At 38.4% G+C, this 19,334-nt stretch overlaps 1 protein-coding gene across 4 annotated transcripts in view; it reads right to left on the bottom strand.

The window, feature by feature from the left end:
* The window catches only part of Rngtt (RNA guanylyltransferase and 5'-phosphatase), a 193,806-nt gene that overhangs the window by 57,519 nt on the left and 116,953 nt on the right, over positions 1–19,334 (bottom strand). For all 4 annotated transcript variants that reach the window (XM_076924001.1, XM_076924005.1, XM_076924002.1 and 1 more), the window contains exon 14: positions 7,363–7,429. In XM_076924001.1, coding sequence (XP_076780116.1) covers positions 7,363–7,429 — 67 coding nt within the window. The remainder of the gene's footprint in view (positions 1–7,362; positions 7,430–19,334) is intronic.

Below are 19,334 nucleotides of genomic sequence, written 5' to 3' on the forward strand. Positions count from 1 at the left end.
AGCAACAGATCAAAGAGGCTATGAAGCAACTCTATGATAATGATGTGGCCAAAGTCAATATCTTGATAAAGCCCAATGGAGAGAAGAAGGCATATGTTCAATTGGCTCCTGATTATGATGCTCTGGATTTTGCCAACAAAATTGGTATCATCTAAACTGAGTCCAGCTGGCTAATTCTAAATATACATTTTTTCATCATTAAAAAATAATGTTGATATTAAGATTAATTACCCTCTATTAAAAGTAGGCATATCCTGTTCAAGCTAAGTGAAAAAATTGTTTTTTCAAAGTACAAAAACTACATCATGTATGCAGATAGAAAAAAATTTAAGTACAACTTTCAAATAAGCAGCAGAAAAGTAACTCCCAAGGCAAGAAACAAATGCCGAAAATTTTTCAGAAAAATAAACCACAAACTCCCACCACCAATGTAAGGACTAAAGTTATGTTTTAATTACTGTGCTTAAGAGATCTATGCAACAAAAATGCCTCTAACCTGTAAACTCCATTTTCCCAAGAACAGAAAACTTCCTGGGCTATTGTTCATGAAAGATAACAAGCCACCAAGGTAGGTTGCCCCAACTTCACAGGATGTACTTGATTACATGTAGACAGGAGGAAAATAGGCAGGAAGTAAGTCGGGATATAAGTTTGTCCCTGCTTGGACAAAGGCAAAAGTACAGTTTTGTGGATATTGCCTTTATTAGCACAGGTCTAAGGTAACACACAGCATTCTCTGAGAATTCTGGTATGGATATGGCTAAGTGTTCATCAGAACAGTAGGTTTAAATAAAGTATGCTTCAAATCTGGTTCAAGATCTGTGGTAGTGGTCTTAATTTCAACCAATGGAATTAATGTTTTTCTGGAGGCCCCCAGTGAGATCAGACCACCACTCATGCAAATTCTAAAGCAGGATCTTCACTACAAACTACAGTGCTGAAGGGCTGGCCACCTCGGGATGTATACATCTTCAGATGTTCCAAGGCTCCTCACAGTGCTTTTGTTTTCCTGGACTACCAGAGTGAACAGCAGTGCTGAGAAACCCAGCAGCCATCTAAGTCAGCCTGGTTATATGCTGTGGGATCCCGATCTGGGATGTAGATGGGTTTGATAGGACCCAAATACACTCTGGCTCAGGTCAACAAGCAAGATGTCATCTATCTGGTTCTGGTGGTTTGGAAAGCTTTGTCTGTTTGTGTGTTTTCTGGTATGTCTGTAAGTTTTGTTGCAAATGTGGTAACCAAGATGAACATGGCTAAGGGTCAGTTGAATATATAAATGATGGTGATCACAGGTTTTATTTCTGACTAGTCCCCTTTGAGTATGTGGGCTTTTCTGCGTTCCATACTACTGGTTTTGTTTTTGCTATCTCTGCTGCCACAGCCACCAGCCACCAGCCACCAGCCACAGCCACTAATACTTAAAGCCACTTGCCATGGCTACTCTGATGTCCAGGGCTAAAAATTTATCTCTGAGCTTTCTGGTCGTTGGATTCAGTTTAGCAGGGACTCTAATGTCTTTTGGGTGAGGGTAACATTAAAGTTGTTTTATGCTGTTTTACTTTATTGAAAAGCCAGTTCTGGAGTTGGACTCTGGCTCTCCCTTCTCTAAACCCAAGCATGCTTATTTAAAAACATTTTCCTCTATGTCCTGTGTCAGTCAAGCCACCTGATTCTGTGATGGGGAAAAGAAAACAGAGAAAAACAGTCAAAGATTAGACTACAGGTTTCATTTACTACTTCTGCTAAGATATAAACCTTATCTCAAGATTTGTAAGACTATCGTGTGTACTCTCCGAACCTCAACATTTGTAAGTTTATTGAGTATGACTAAAATTGCAGCAAAAAAGTTAACTTAAAACTTGTAACACAGGGTGTTTGTTGAAAGTTGAAAATCTATACATAGGTATCTTAAAGGAACCATGTGTAGTGACACTATTTCCAGATATAAGCAACAGGCGGCTTGCCACTATCTTATCTGCTGTCCTCAGTCAGGATGGAAGCAGCCACACGTCTGACAGCCATCTCTGCTAGAGTCAGAGAGGGTGAATGCCATGAGACTTCACCCTCTTGATGAAAGGTATCCACATGGTAGACACCAACCAAGGAGGTCTCCAAGATATTTTGAACTAGTATGGATTTTTATATGATAATTCCTGTCCTGAAAACAGTCTTTTAAAACGAGGTTTATGAAAAAATAACATTTAAAACAGTGCCTTCTTTAATAAGGTATTAAAGCTGCATCTCCATGCATTTAGATACAACAAAGTACCTTGTGCTGGTAGCCTAACGTTATAATGTAGAGTCACCCAGCTGGTATTGGTTTTAAAGTCATAAAGGGGTCAGAGGTCATGAAGAGCAGCTGAGACTTTGCATTGTGTGGCAGGGCTGAAGTTTCTAAGATCCCAGGAGAGGGAACCCAGCAGTTTTGGAAATGCTTGTGCCAAGTGTTGGCCACCAGAAACAACAGCCATAATAAAATGGAGCCAGATGGAGCAGAGAAGACAGGCTGTATGCACTGCCAAGGCTGGGACCAGAGAAGTGACCAGAGAAGTGACCTAAGCCCAGAGACAATACCAGATATTGAGCACTGGATTGTTTGCACTGCTGAAATTTGGTTTTGCCTTACTATGGTTATAACCCTGTTTCTTCCCATTTGAAGAAATATAGTGTACTTTAAAAAGGGTACTTTATTTTTGATATTGCAGAAGCCTACAGTTTAGATTTTAAATTTCTTTAAGAGGAAATATAAATTATAAAACTAGAGATTTTAAAGATCAGCTTTTTAAAACATTTACAGGGCTATAGGACATTTATAAAATGTTTTATATTATGATGTCCTTATTAACATGTAATCTTTAAATAAATAAATAAATACATGCATGCATGCATACATACATACATACATACATAAATGGCTAGCACTGTGGCCACTGCTATAAGCACCAAACACCAGAAACAAGGATATTCCTATTTTATGATGCAGAAAAATGACCTAAGCAGTCTGGCAAAAAGCATGTCTCTTCTTACCTAAAGTCCATCCAGGCTAGCAGAGACTGATTTGCAGATGTAGGTCTAACCTCCTTGTCTTTGATAACCTTGATAAGCTTTAGATATTTTGATAAACTGAGTCTTCAAAGAAACTGTAATATTCTGAAATGGTACACTAAAAAAGCAGCAGGAAAGTAGTTACTAGTTTCCTTATAGACTGTGTGATTTAAAATTTTATTTTCATATTAAAAGAGCTTCAATTCAGAAAATGGTATAAGGCTCAAACTTAACAAAGCTGTAAAATTCTAATATTATAAAAGCTACTAATTAACTAAATTGTTAAAGATGGTTAAGACATGGAAGCTAACTATACTTAGAGTTATGCTAAGTTCAAATGTAATTAATTATAGGAATAAACTTTAGTTAGCCTCCTAAAGCTCAAGTCTCTCAAAGTTAAACCTAACACAAGTAAATTTAATAGAAGGTCCTCAAATTCTTCAGAGATCTGCTGACTATGGCATTTTAAATGTTTATTTTAAAAGCTTCCCATTAGAAATTAGAGAAATTAGAAGGAACTCTAAGGTCTCCAAATACAATGGGACACCCACTATCCCACCTGGGTTGCAGTAACACTAATTACTGAGAAAAACTTCCCCATGCCTTGCCTGTTGCCAGAAATATGCACGAGGCTATGAACACTGTTGGGCTGACTGCTCTACTCTGCTTGGTCAAAGAAAGGTATGCCCCTCAAGTTCCTCATCTACATGAAAATCTTGTGGACCTAGGTCTGGCAGTCAAAGGCCTACTGCTCTGTGTGACTCAGTATCAAATGCTGTCTTGTATGACAGATAAATACTGACATTGCCATCAATGAAGCCACATGAGCCTATGGCAACCAACAAGTTAGTAGGTATGTCTTTGTCATTTTAATTGATACATAGGCCACTTGGATTAAACTTCCTACTATAATTTATCCTTCTCAGATCTATGATGGCATTTAAGGCAAGAAAAATGTAGATTTATCAGTTTAACAGCAGCAGGCAACCAGCTCCTTCCTAGAGGCTGCTGCTACCTTGCAAATTCACTTCATATGTAAAAATCAGGTCTTGCTTTTTCCTAGAGCTCCTAGATCTTGTGCTGAGAAAGGCAGACAGGCTAGCAAACTTTATATTAAAGACTAAACAAGTTTCAGATGTAATTTTTAAAATATTCCTTTATTTACTTATTTAAAAGAACTTGCTTTACAATGACTGCTCTCAATAATAACTGCTTGTGTCTCTGGTAAATGACTAGATAAAATTAAAAGGTTTTATCTGTATGTAAATTCTGAGGATCTAAGAGAAAATGTTATAAGGTATGTAAAGGTCTGAGGATGTGAAAGCATTTATGTAATTTCTGAGTGTCTAAAAAAATGTTTTAAGGTAGGTAATACAAGTTGTAGAAGTATAAGAAAGAGATTTAAGTAGTAATGTTTCAGATTTCCTCCCTCCTCTTTATTTATTAAGATTTCAATGTCAGAGTTTTAGCATTGATCAGTGGAAGTCTGGTTAAGCTGTTAAAGCACTACCTACCATACTACTACTATCAGTCACAAGCTCAAAATTTCAATTTTCCTTTTGTTACCTTCAAAGTATAGACTTAAAAGTGCTTCTCATCAGGCTAAAAACACCTCTGTGCAATCCATACATACAACACTCTGGACAGAGAAGAGAATTTTCATTCTTTTTCAGTCGGCACATAGTTTTTGCTATAACACAGAGGTGTGAGTCTACTCCAGCTGTTTTACAGACACCTGTTAGCTGCTTTTTCCACATTGTGGATTTTAGAACAGGTTACAAATAGTGGTAATGCTAATATAGCTAAAATTTTATGTAAGCTTCAGGAAGTTAAGGATGTCACACAAGTTGGAACCACCTCTCTCAGGTTAAACGACTCCAGATAAGTACAGCCTAAGTTTCCTACCTTCCCTACCTGCTTGTTCCTGAGGGTGTGATTACACAGCCTGCTCCTCCTTGGGATGCCTCCCTCCATCAACTACAAGGACTGTGGGCCTGAAAGTTCCAAATGTGAGATTTTCCTTTACGTTCCTAAACTGTAACTTCTGTGCCCAGTCTATATCTGTCTCAGCAGATTTCCACTTGGCTGACAGACATCATCCGAAAAACAGCTGCTGACTACAAATTGTTCCAAATGGCTGCCAGGATGTATGCCTGCCCCTGACTGGACAAAGCAGGAAGAACAATGCCTTTATAAGTGTGGAAAACTAACATAGTTTGTAGCCATTCTCTGGTAATTCCTGAGTATAGACTTGACCAGCGTCCATCACCCTGGCCAGTATTTAATAAAGCTTGGCTCAAATTTGGCTCAAAATTTGTGGTAGTGGTCTCATTCTTTAACCAGTGGGATTAACAAGAACTCTCACAAACATTAACAGAAAGTTACAATGATAAAGAAAAAGTAAAGGTTCAAACCTTCCCTTTTATTTACTGCCTTGTTAATTTTTTTCCCACTTCTCTACCCCTCTGGTGTGTGTTTAATATGTACATGGGGCAGGGGAGATTCAAGTATGCAAGTATGCTCTCATATAAAGATCAGAGGACAACCTTGTTGAAAGGTTTCAGTTTCCACACATGATGTCTTTGTTTGCAGGTGTGTACTCTGCCTCTCATCTTGCCATATAAACACTGGATTACAGACACAACCCAGCTTTATGTTGGTGCGAGGGATTCAGTCTCAGGCCCCCACACTTACAGAGGAAGTGCTTTACCTACCGAGCCATCTCTGAGCCCTATTTTTTATTTCTTACAACAATGCTAACTAGAATTAATCAACTCTTAAAAACTTATTACATTATTTGTGTGTATAGGTATCCCAGAGGCCAGGAGAGGGAGATGGATCTGCTGAAGCTAGTTACAGCTAGTTATAGCTGCCCGAGTGCTAGGAGCCAAACTCTAGTCCTCTACAAGAACAGCACTTTTAAAGTGCTGAGGTATCTCTCAAGCCCATTTGGTCAATTCTTAGCTAATATTACAATGGAAACAATTTTGACAAAAGACTGAATGTTTTTCCCTTTAAGATAGGAAGATGGCCAAGAATATCTGCTCTAACCATTACTGTTCAGTCTTGCGTTAAAGACTGCTGTCAGAACAATAGAGAGACTGCAGTGAAATGCACCTAGATCAGACAAGAAGGTCAGTCTTTTTCAGTGGATCGCATAAATGTAAAGAAATCCTATAAAATCTACAAAAATCACTACCAGAACCAATAATTGAGTGCAATAATACTATAGAATTCAAAGTCAACATATTTAATATCATCTTTTTGCAATTAGCAATAAACATTCAGAAAGAGAAATAAAAACACTTCTATAATAGTATCAAAAATATGAAATACAGATGCTCATGCATTGTAAAACTATGCAAGACCACCAAAAGAAGAAAATATCAGTGAGACATTAAAGCTGGATTAAACAGAGAGATGCAGTCTTGCTTGGTGAACTAAACGACCCTGTATTATTAAACTCTACCTACCTCCCTTCCTCTCCTGGGAACCAAACCCAGTTTCTCATATCACAATACTATAAAAATTTCAATCTTATTTAAATCTATCTATAGATTCAACATAATCCCAAACAGAATTCAAATAAGCTCTTTTTTATAAACTGATACAATAAGTTTTTAAAAATATGAAAATGAAAGAAAACTAGATTAACCAAATCTACATTTTAAAAGAAGAACAAAACAGAAGGATTTATACAATTTGATTTTGGAACTTATTATAAAGCTACAATAATCCATAAAGTATGGTACTGGTGGAAGGTCAATGGTACAGACCTATCTATCTACTTCTTTGTTCTAGCCTAACATCAGATTCCTGCCTGAAGCCTATTTCCTTGTCCTTGGCCTTGTCAGGTTCCTGTCAAGCAGCCCCTAAACTCTCCACCTTTCTGCTTTTTTATTTCATAAACAAGACTAAGCCTGTCTTAAGTAATTCTGACAAGAATGCCTTTCTTACCCGTTGTGGAATATGCATTATCAAAAGCAATGCACCTCTGTCTTAGGTTGGTAAGGCTCTGTGCAGAATCTTACCTGTTGTTGGATTGCCAGCCTGTTAAATTAATAACTCTGCCTGGGGGTCCATTTTCAGTTTCAAGTCATGTATTTTGGCCGCCAACATGTTGATGATCAGAGTTTTAAACTCTGGGTCTGATATTGCTTAACAACTTTTGCAGTAGACGTTAGCAAAATCCATCCATGAAATTATTCCTTCATATTCACAACATCTTTGATGAGGCTGGTGAGTTTTTACTAAACAGTGGGTTCCAGATAAGTACACATCAAAGAAAAACACACAGAAAATGAACAATCATACCTTGATTTGTGCAAAGGGTCTTTCATAACCTCCAACATAGAGAAGGCCAACATTCTGTGGAAGCAACCTACAAGGTGAGAAAAAAATAAAACCTTATTTATAAAGTACTCTGCCTTTAATGCAAGAATGCATAATAATAAAAAGCGGGGAAACTGGAGCAGTAACTTCATTAGTAAAGTGTTTGCTGCACAAGCATGAAGACCCAAGCCCAATGCCCCAAGAGTCAGGTGTGGTAGCAACAGCTTATGATCCAAGCTCCAGGAGGCAGAGACAGGACCACCTGCTAACCAGTCCAGTCTTACTGACAGGTTTGAGGCCAAGAAAGAAACCATCTAAAAAACAAGGTAGATAGCATCTAAGAAATAATACCCAGGTTGATCTCCCTAGGTGTACACACACACACACACACACACACACACACACAGAGGGAGGGAGGGAGGGAGGGAGGGAGGGAGGGAGAGAGAGAGAGATTTCTCTAATAGATACTATGAAACACAAATAGACAATCACTGTCTTTTAAACAGTGAGATATTAACACCAAAGGAATACTTCTATTGCCAAGAAATGGGGTGGGGTAAAAAAAATGTTAGAATGGGGCTAGGATGTACTTCAGGCAGGTAAGGTATTTGCCTAGCATGCATGAAGCCAGTACAACATAAAACTGGGTGTGTTTTTACAGGCTTGTAATCCTAGCATTCATGAGATGAAAGCAGGAAGATCAAAGGTTTAAGGTCAGCTTATGATACACAAGAGAGTTCAAGGCTAGCTTGGACTACCTGCTGCTACATCTCAAAAAACTAAACACCCAACAATAATTCTGATAAAATTACTAGTGTCTCTGGAAATGAGGTGATGAATATTATATTCAAAATTTTACAAAGATTTAATTAAAGAACTAGTGAATGCATGCCCACAATTATGTATTATGGATGAAAATGAGCATAATTCCATCCTAAAATTTTACCAAAAAGTGTGATGTAAGTACTAACAAAAGGGTGAATTTGACCCGTGACATAATAAAATGTCTGTCACTTGAGTAAAGGCCCCTGATTATAGAGATCTCAGTCAAAATCTGAGTACACAGGAGCTGCAGCTTGAGTAAGGATTAAAAGTCAGTCTATATAAGGTTTCATTCCCTAAATCATCCTTTCTTCCTACTCAGATTTCTAGAACGTCCATTATGCCATTTGTTTTGATTTTGTTTGCACTAAAAAAAAAAAAAAAAAAAAAAAAAAAGCAATTATATGTATATGGATATTTTGCCTGCATCTATGTCCACTATACCACGTGCATGCCTGGTGCCCAAAGAGGCCAAACAAGGGCCTCAGGTCCCTCAGAATTCGAGTTCTGAACTTGAAATACAAGAGATGGTTATGCTAGCAAAGACTCCTAGTAATGGGGGTCAGGGAGCCTGACCCAGGCATCTTCTGTAAGCAGGTAAGGCCTAAAGTGGAGGGGTAGGGATACCAACCCAGCCACAAAATCTTCAACCTGTCTGCAGATATTCTGGGACTGGAGCCTATCATAAACTGTCATCAGAGAGACTAGTCAAACTCCATCCAGCAACTAATGGGAGCAGATGCAGTCAGTCCTATAGCCAAACACTAGGCAGAGCTCCTGGGGTCCTGTTGAGGAGGTGAAGGAAGGATTTGAAGAACCAAGAAGGTTAAGAACACTCCAAGAACATGGCCTGATGAATCAACTGACTGGACTCATGGGGGGCCCACAGAGATCACGGAGCCTGCAGGGGTCTGACCTAGTCCTCTGATGCATGTTATGTCTGAATAGCTATGTGCTATGTTATGTGTGAATAGCTATGTGTAGGATCCCTAACAGTGGGAACAGGGGCTGTCTCTGACTCCTTTGCCTGCTGGTGGGAACCTGTTCCTCCTACTGGGTAGTCTCATCCAGCCTTGTTATGATGGTATATGCCTGGTCTTATTGTCGCTTGTTACAGCATGTTTTATGTCCCTGAGAGGCCTGCTCTTTTCTGAGGGAAGGCAAAGTCGGGGGAATAGACATGGGGAAGAAAGGGAAAGGCTCGAGGGAGGGGAGACTGTAGTCAGGATGTAATATATGAAAGAAATTGAAAAAAACAAAACAAAACATGATGGTTTTAAGTTCCCAAATAGGTATTGAAAATCAAACCCGAGTCTTCTAGAAAAGCAGCCAGTGTTATTCACCCCTGAACTATCTCTGCAGTCCTTTGTTTTTCTTTCTTAAGATAGACTTACCTGCAGCCCAAAAGGGCTTCTAATTCATGGTGGCCTACCTAAGCCTCCCAAGTGCTGGGATTATGGTTCTATGTCAATCAGTATGTTCTCCTTCTTAATTGCACCACAACTCCAGGTGGGTTTTATTCGTGGTGCTGGGAATTGACCTTAGAGCCTCATACATAAGGACAAGTCCTCTATATACAGCTATATTCACAGTCCACATCAAAACACTATGGATAAAGAAATATTGCCTTTAGAACTTTGAAATGATTAAAAAGTAATTAGTAGAGTGAAGTACGCTATGGGACATAAATACTAATCATATTTCTCATTCTTCTATATAATATTTTTACTAAAAGACATGTAAAGGAATGAACATAACTTCAGTTTTAGCATTAATATTTGGAGGAAAATCCTGTATTATTTCTATATACATACAATTCTAAGAGTCTACATGATATAATGTTAAAAGCTTTTTTATGATAGGTAACAGACCTCAAATGAGCTGCAGGGTAACTGCATTCTATTGCTTGAATCTGGGAACAGAACACTCAAAGATATATATAAGTAAATAAGTGAAAATTCAAAGAAGCCAATGGAACCTTTTCAGTGTACCATATGGCATACTCACTGAAAATTAGAATATTCAAGATTTATTTTAACAATCTCCTTTCTGTGTTATTTGGTTTGAGATTTTGAAGCAGGGATATAGAGATCTCACTTCATACACCAGGTTACCTTTACCTCCAAGTGCTAGAATTACAGGTGCATTAGCACAGGACCTGGCATAACAGTCTCTTTACTATTCAAGCCTCAGCTTTAAAAACTCTACTTTGAGAGTTTTAGAACTCACATTTATTAATAACTTTTCTGATATTAGAACGTTTTTGATACTTGTGTAATCTTAGTTGTCATTGGACGGAGACATAGGATGTTTGTGTGATCCTTCTCCATTGGTGTGGACTACCTAGTGAGATGAAGAAAGCAAGCATCTTAAAACATGACACAGGGCCAAGTTTCAGTCTCCTTTAAACACTGTCTGCTCCTATAGCCTATATGGCCAGTAAAACACACTAAAAGAACATATTAATAACAGGCATACACAAGCCTAAATTAAACTAACTTAGCCCAGTTCTTTTTTCCTCTTAGAATGTAAATGATAATATGTCAATAATATACTATAAGGGGCACAACTGGATTCAAGTACAAAGCATAGGCTATGTCTCCAAATCTCAATAATGAAATGAGAAAAGCTTAGCAATGCTTTAACAACTAAAAAGTTCAACCAAGAAAACCTTGAACCATTGCTGGTAGCTATATATAGTAGTAGTAATTAACAAATGTTCACAGAAAACTTGATAAACCCCCTTGAAAAGTAAAAATAATCACGGTTCATACAAATAGACACTAGGAAAGGAAGAGAATAAAAGCTGGCTGACATTTAAAAGTCAATATGTGTCTAATTACCATGCACATACATTTCAGGAAGTTTGCCAATATACTATTTTGTGTGTACCTCTACTCCTTTAATTTGCTATCTAAAAACTACATTTCCTCAGCATTTTCTTAAATGTTACCAGTTAGACTTCATCTCCAACTTTTAAAAGCTTCTATTACTCCTTAGCATATATCTAACTATCTTTGGTGGAACAGGGCTTTGCTGTTGTTGTTTAAGACAAGGGCTCAGTGTATAGCTTTGGCTGTCCTGAAACCTCACAGAGGTCCACCTGCCTCTGCCTCCTGAGTGCTGAGATTAAGGCACATGACACCATGACTGGCTTCAATTAATTTACTAAGAGTAAAATAAAAGATAATACTTTGGGAATATAAATTTCCAATTTTAAAGTGAAATACTTCTTTAAGTGTTTTCTTTTTTAAAAGATTGCTTTGCTAAACTGTATACATAATTATTGCCAAGTAATTATGGCATCATTTGCCATGACAGAGTACATGTCCTTAAATACAGCAATCACATGTTTTCAATCTCCACAGGAAGGCACTTGTTGGGCCTTGGACGAGGTAACTCCATTTAACTTGTTACCTTCAGTCACATAAGGCACAGGTAGGGGGCGTGGTTAACAAGTCTCTACCTCCAGAGATTTAAATATTAATGAATCATCAAAAGGCCAGGGGCGTAGCTAATTAAGTTATTCCCTCCCCTTTTTCCTTCCCTATAAAATGAGAGTCCCCTGGCCTTTGGCGGGGGAAGCGCACAACACCTGCATCCATTCACCATGCCATGAACAATAAAAGCTTTGGAAAACCGGACTCCACGTGTCCATGGTCTCTCCGCCTGATTCCCAGCTTTTGGAACCCTGGAACCTTGCCGATGCAGCCGCCGGCCCGCCCACCGACAGCTGCGTGAATGTGGGATCCTCCACTGGCGGCGACGGGAAGCTCTGGTGCCAGACCGCCCTGAGACTCTGTCGCAGGACTCCCTCCCTCCCTTCCCCCCAGCCCTCGAGATTTCTTCCCCACAGGCACTAATTCAGCACTGAAGCCATGTACTTTAAGACAGAAATTCTGGCTCATTGAAAACCACGAAGCTGTTCTGCCCTTATGTTAAATGAACATCACCATGATCTAAATAAACTACTAATGGCCCTTAAAGTACTGGTTCCTAACTAAATGCTTAGTAGTATGGCTATCGAGCAGGACTCTTGAAAACATTTACACATAAGTAGTCTTAGATGAAAGGATTCGACTGTGGCTTTGGAAGAACTAAGAATAGGTAAAACTAGTGTTCATTGTTCTTTTGATTTTTTAAACACAAATAGTAACAACTGTCTATTACTAGAAAAGTCCCAACATTTTTCCCATAAACACTTCTCAATTAAAAATGAGCAAATCCTGTAGGGTAACAGAACATTAAGTGAACTTCATTCACCATATGCTGACATTAGACATATACTGATTCATATCACGTAGATACAAAAGTATTCCTTTAAAAACAATAAAGTCTACTATTACCTCAAATTAACAGTTTAAAATAAAGATGGATGTAGTAGCACATATCTATAATCCCAGCATTCTGGAGGCTGAGGTAGAAAGATCCAGTGGGGGCGAGAATGAGATCTCAAAAAATTAAAACAAGAACCTAATAACTCTAGACTGACTTTAGGAACTGGAGAGATGACTAAGCAGTTAAGAGTATGTCTACTCTTCCAGAAGACTCAGGTTCAATTCCCAGGGCCCATAAGGCAGCTCACAATCTTCTGTAACTCCAGTTCCAAGGAATCTGGTGCTCTCCTCTGGCCCCTGCAAACATCAGGCATGCATGTAGTGCACATGCATACATAGAGGTAAAACACAACACACATACCATACTTAACAATCAGATATCATTTCAACTGCCAATAAAGTGCTTTGAAATGGCGTACAGTGCTCTTTCATCTTTGAGTGTGTGTATGTATATGGTATGTTTACCTGTGGTCACATTTGTGTAAAGGCACAAAGGTCGTGATTTCCTGAGACTTGAGGAAGGGTCTCCCAAGTTTGGGGGTCTTCATGCCTAAAACCCATTTACAAAAGAAGAGAGAGAACCAACTCTACAAAGCTGTCATCTGACACAAACACACAAAGGCTGTTGGGAGCCAACTTTTAGCAGAAAGCAGCTATCAGCTTTGCAGCCATCTTGAGCCGTATACCCTGACATGAGACTTGTTTTTCAACAGCCTACAACAGCTGAAGCACACTCTGATATCCCACATACTTTGTTTTGCTGTTTACTGCCCCCAGCTGCAAGGCGCACGTGGTATCCATGCCTGCAAGGCACACGGTGCACGTGCTATCCACGCTATAGATGCCTGTAAGGCTTATATCATATCCACACCTGCAAGGCACATGATATCCATGTGCCTACAAGGCACATGGCAAAAGCCTATAAATACCCCAGATTTCCCTTCAATAGAAGAGAATACAGGAGACAATGAGAGAGACAATATAGGAGAGAGAGAGAGACACACACACAATAAATGAGACTTGAGAATTGATCAGAACCTCTGTATTGTCTCCATTCTTCGAGTCGCTTGTCCCACACTCTCTCTCGCTAGACCCGGACCTGCAGAACAGAGCAGGCCATTACAGTATGGCCGCCCAACGTGGGGAGGCTCGGGCGTTACAAAAGGCTAGTAAAATAAATTTAGGAAGTGTAAAAAGATAAGCAGTTGCACACAGAAAGCAATCTTGACTAAGAGAAAATACAAAGATAAGTCAGAGAATGAAAGAAAACATTTGCAAAAGACATATCTGAAAGAAATTAAAAAATACCCCCTCAAATCAAACCAAATGAAAAAAGAAAACAGTACATGGGGGAGGGGGAAGATGGCTCAGCAATAAAGGTGATTGCAGGCAAGTTTAACAACCTGACTTGATATCTCTAGAAGCCACATGGTGGAAGGAGGAACTTGCCCCCATCCTTTGCACACATACTGACACCCACAATAAATAGAGAAACAAACAAACAAACAAGTTTAAGTGTATAAAAAGAAAAACGGAGAGGTATATATTTCTATTGCCTAGCCTACAGAAGGCCCTTGGTTCAACACCCAGTACTGCCATCCCCAAAACAAAAACTCACTCAGAATATACAAATAAAAGAAGATTTTCAGGGGATGGGAGATTGCTCAGTGGGTAAAGTGTACGCTGCATAAGAATCAGGACCTGAATTCAGACCTCTAGCACCCATGTAAAAAGCCAGACACAGCAATGCATACATAGAATCCCAGAAATCTTGTCACCAGTTAATCTGGTTGATCAGTGAGTTCTAGGTTAAGTGAGACTCTGTCTGCAAAATAATGTAGAGACTGACAGAGGAAGACATTACAGAAGTTGACCTATAGCTTTTATCAGTAATCATACATATAGACCACACATTCACACAGAGATGTTCAGTGTCATGTAATTAAGTGAATGTTAATTGAAATAAGGTGCCACTACATATCTTTGAGACTGGCCAAAACTGATACTCACACTGATAAGTGCTGGTGAGGATTGAGGAACAGGAATACACATCAATCACTGGTAGGGACATGAAACAGCAGACCCCTGTGGGAACTAATAGCTTTCTTACACAGTTATACACTTTTTTTTTTTTTTTTTTTTAAAGGCAGTAGCTTACCATGTGGCTCTGGATGGCCTGAACTCACAGAGATCAATATGTATCTGCTTCCCCAAGGCTAGCATGGAAGGTGTGATCCATGACACTTGAAACGAACACTTTTATTACCATAAAATCCAGCAGTCTGACTCCTTGGTGTTTATCAAAGCATGAACATGACTATGCAGACACTGGAATGGGAATTTGTTTCAGCGTGTGTTTATGTAGACAGGGCAAAGACCGCCATCATGCTTGAGATCCTCCTCTTAGCTACCCCCACTGCTAAAAATTATACATAACCCACCATGCCTGGCAATGATTTAATAGTAGCTTTACTCCAAGCTGCTAAAATTTCATGCAGCCAATATAGCTTTTTTCCAGTAGGAAAACAGATGAAGTGGTACCTGTGCTGAAGAATTATTCAGTGCTTAAAAAGAACATAACTTTAAACTATAATGGAGGGGCTCAGGGGACAGCTCAGGTGATAAACTGTTGCCTTACAACACATAAAATACTGTGTTTGGTCCCCAATCCCATGTAAACCAAAGGTAGTGGCACAGGTATATAATTCCATCAATTGAAGAAGAGGCTAGAGTTTCAGGAGGTCAAAACATCTTCACTTCATATCAAGTCAAGACTAACCTAGGATACATGAGAATGTCTGAAGACAAAGTAACTGTAACTTGATACAGAGAAATAAAGTAATTATGTCATGAAAGAGTCAACAGAAAGATTCAAACGTACTAGTTCAAACTCTATTTCTATATCAATAAAAAGCAGTTTGAAAACAAAATCAAAATTAACTCAAGTAAAATAAATTGTTTTTTAAAAAAAACTCACTTTTAATCTAGAGGAAAAAAACCCTAACAAGGTTAAAAAAAAAAAAAAAAAAAGCTTCAATTTATAAAATTACCAACCATTCATGAAAGAAACAAATTTAAAAAGTAAAAGAATATTTTATGTTTGGTGAACAGGAAATCTCAAAAGTTACTATCATCTAAAACAACCAGATTAAATTCTGGTTAATACTCAATTAATCCCCCAATTTATATCAATGAAATAGGTATCTAGTAAATCCATATCATGTTTCAGCAGTGAAGCTAATATAATGTCTGATGTTCAAATAGTCAGGATCACTGGAATCTAGTAGAAAAATCTATACTGAGGGATATACAAACACTGCCTTCATATACAGTGACAGTGCAGAGCAGTAGGAAAGGGTTAACCCCATAATTAAACAGTACTGAAGAAGAAACTGGCTACCTACACAGATAATAATAACATAAGGGAAAGTATTCAGGAATCTAACTATACTAAAATTAATAATTTGGGGGCTATGGATAAAATTTAGTTGGTGCTTGTCTATCCTGCACAAAGCCCTGGGTTTGAATCTAGCATAAAACTAAACATGGTGGTACGTGCCTGTAATCCTAGCACTTGTGTATTAGAGGCAGGTAGATCATAAGTTCAAAGTCATCTTCAGCTGTATAGCAAGTCTAAGGCAAGCCTGGGATGTGTGAGATTTAGTCTCTTATTCTGCCTTTTGAGACACAGCGAAGTAATAACACAGCCGTGCAATGCTGTGTGGAATGAAGAAAATGCTAAAAGGATAAAATACAAAAGGGGTAGCGTGCTACCCTTAGTACCCTCGGAAGAGAAGTTGTTCATTTATCAATTCATTTGTACAAAAAAGAAAAAAATACAAGAAAACTAAAGCCAAAATTAAAGAAGCTGGTTTCCTAGGGACAGGAGGAGCAAAGAGAAAGAATAACAGAATAATGGTGTGGTGGTTTGAATAGGTATGGCCCCACAGACTCTTGTATTTGAATGCTTGGCCCATAGGAAGTGGCATTATTAGGAGGTGTGGCTTTGTTGGATGAAATGTGTCACGGTAGAGTTGGACTCTGAGGTCTCCTATGTCAAGCTAAGTCCCGTATGGCGCACAGTCTCCTTCTGCTGCCTGTGGATCAAGATGTAGAACTCTCAGCTCCTTCTCCAGCACCACTCTGTCATGTTCCCCACCATGACGACAATGGACTAAACCTCTGAAACTGTAAGCCAGCCCCAATTAAATAATATGCATGGTCACAGTGTCTCTTCAAAGAAACAAAACCCTACCTAAGACAGTGGGAGCGCAAAAAGATACTTCTGAGAATTTCAGAATACCAACAATAAGTCCTATACCAAACAATCAACCACAATTGCCCCAAAATAGAAATAACAACAGTACAAATATTAACAATATCCCATGTTAATGGCAATAGGTATTCGAAGAGCTTAACTTAAGTAGAAACCAGTATTTCAACTGCACCCTATATGAGAAAACTGCAAAAACTGTTTTATTTGTTTGTATGTTTAAGACAGGATTTTATACAATCTAACCTGGAACTCACAGCAATCCTCAGTCACCTGAGTGCTAGGACCACATACATGAACCATCATACCCAGCTTGTATCCTGTTCTTTTCTAGAATTACATTTGTTCTCACGCGCACGTGTGTGTGTGTGTGTGCTCGCGTGCGCGTGTGTGTGCATGTGTGTATGCGTGTGCACACGTATGCACACACATACACGTGAATGCACATATGTAGAGATCAGGCCAACCTTTCTTTACAACATAGGCTCCAGGAACTGAATAAGAATATCAAGACTAGCAATTATGTGTCCTTACCTGCTAAGCTGTCAGCCCTACATGCTGTTCTTAATTTAGTAAATTGCAATGGATTCTATATTATAAAGGTTGAGTTTAAAAGCTAAGGCATTATTAAACTCATAGTTCCCTACATAACTGGCTATCCAATAATGCTAAGAATTATTTTATGCCTTACCTTACCTACAAATAAAGAGAAGAATGGTTTATTAGGGAATTAAACTCCAATTTGAAATCTCAATCATCATCATATTCACGCATTCTCCTCTCAACACTAACCCCAATAGAATGAAGACAAACACACTATTTTACTATGGAAAGGAACTGAATTATAGTTTTACTTAACTGAGGTGAACTGCCTCACTTTGTACACTGTTGTCAGTCAACTGAAGAAGAGTATCCAATATAAATACAGTTGCACATAATAAACCCCTTAAGGAAACAATTCGCAAAGCACACAACAAAAATATTTAAGCACATACCACAAAAAAAACCCACATATGTTAAGAGGTTAGATTAAATTCACTTCCTGGACTGAGAAAGACTAAGGCTGGATAGTAGTGTTTCCTCCTCTATGTATGTACACTACAGACAAACAAGGCTGACTACACAGTCCCCCCTTTCCATCTAGGAAAAAAACGCGGAAAGTCACTCGTGCAGGGGGAAGCACAAAAGATGTTCTAAAAACCAGATACAGTGAAATTCAAAAGAAATGTATATAGCTCATGAATCAATTGTTAGTCTAAATTATAGACTATGTCACATGCTACAACTCGTTTTAATAATGGCAGTGATCAGTCAAAAAGAAAAAAGTTTTAAATTCCCACAATGATTGAGACTTATAATGCATTCTGTATATTAAAGGTTTCAGAAATTCTATATTTCAGATGGGTGGTGGTGTTGCGTGCCTTTAATCCCAATAATTCTGAATTTCAAGGATAATTTCAACTTCACAGAACTCACCACAAAGTGCTGGCTGCCACATGAACAACAATACAAATCTAAAGAAATGTTCAGATGTCTCATGGATAGAATATACAGTACACTTGTCTTCACTCTATTTATAATTTTAGTTTAAATTAAATTATAAAAATATTGAGTTGTTTTTCATTATAAAACAGTGACCCTTATTTTTAAAGTAATTATCATTTTCATGACTCCTAAATATGAAATAGCCCCCTGAGTTCAGACAGGCCCTGCTTTAAATGAACCAAATTTGTCGTTGTTAAACTACAGTAACTACTAACTGGCTATAGTTTGTAAAGACCCTGAGGAAACTTTGTGTCTAGCTAAAAAGCTCTTAGAAAAGAATGTGAGCTGGTTAATTCATAATCTTTCCTTTGCAGATCAGCTCCCTTCACATTTACATGTAACAACAGTAGATGAGAACTATCTTAATTACTAGAGATTTAGAAGTAACTGAGTAGAAACTCATAGAGGTGGTTTTTAAGAATTTTGCTTATAAGGCAGATAGATATCTTTGAGTTCAAGACTGGCCTGATCTATACAGGAAGGACCTGTCCAAAATAAGCAAACATACATACACATACACACAGACACACAGACACACACATACACTCACACACACACTTTGGTAGACTAACAAACTATGAGAAGGTTCCAAGTCAATACTATGAAAACTATATTCTTTTTCTCAGAACAAAATAAAATGATATCTGTGTTTATACACACTGAAAACATAACTGCCCACCAGAAAATAAACTAAGCCAAGTGTAGTGGTGCACACCTTCAGTCACAGCACTCAAGAGGTCATCTCTGTGAGTTTGAGGCCATCCTGGTCTACATAGGCTCCCAGCCAGCCAGGCCTATACAGTGATACTTAAAAACACAGAAATGAACAAAAGCACAAAGGAAAGCATAACGGACTTTCAGCTATCCCACCTGCCCACAGTGCTAATCTTAAAAGTATAAAGATCACAATGACATTAGACCAATTCAAAACCATCAGTCCAGAACCCCATCCCCTGGAAAGATGTCACCTCAAAAAT

The sequence above is a fragment of the Arvicanthis niloticus genome, chromosome 25, assembly GCF_011762505.2.
Source record: "Arvicanthis niloticus isolate mArvNil1 chromosome 25, mArvNil1.pat.X, whole genome shotgun sequence".
Taxonomy (NCBI): domain Eukaryota; kingdom Metazoa; phylum Chordata; class Mammalia; order Rodentia; family Muridae; genus Arvicanthis; species Arvicanthis niloticus.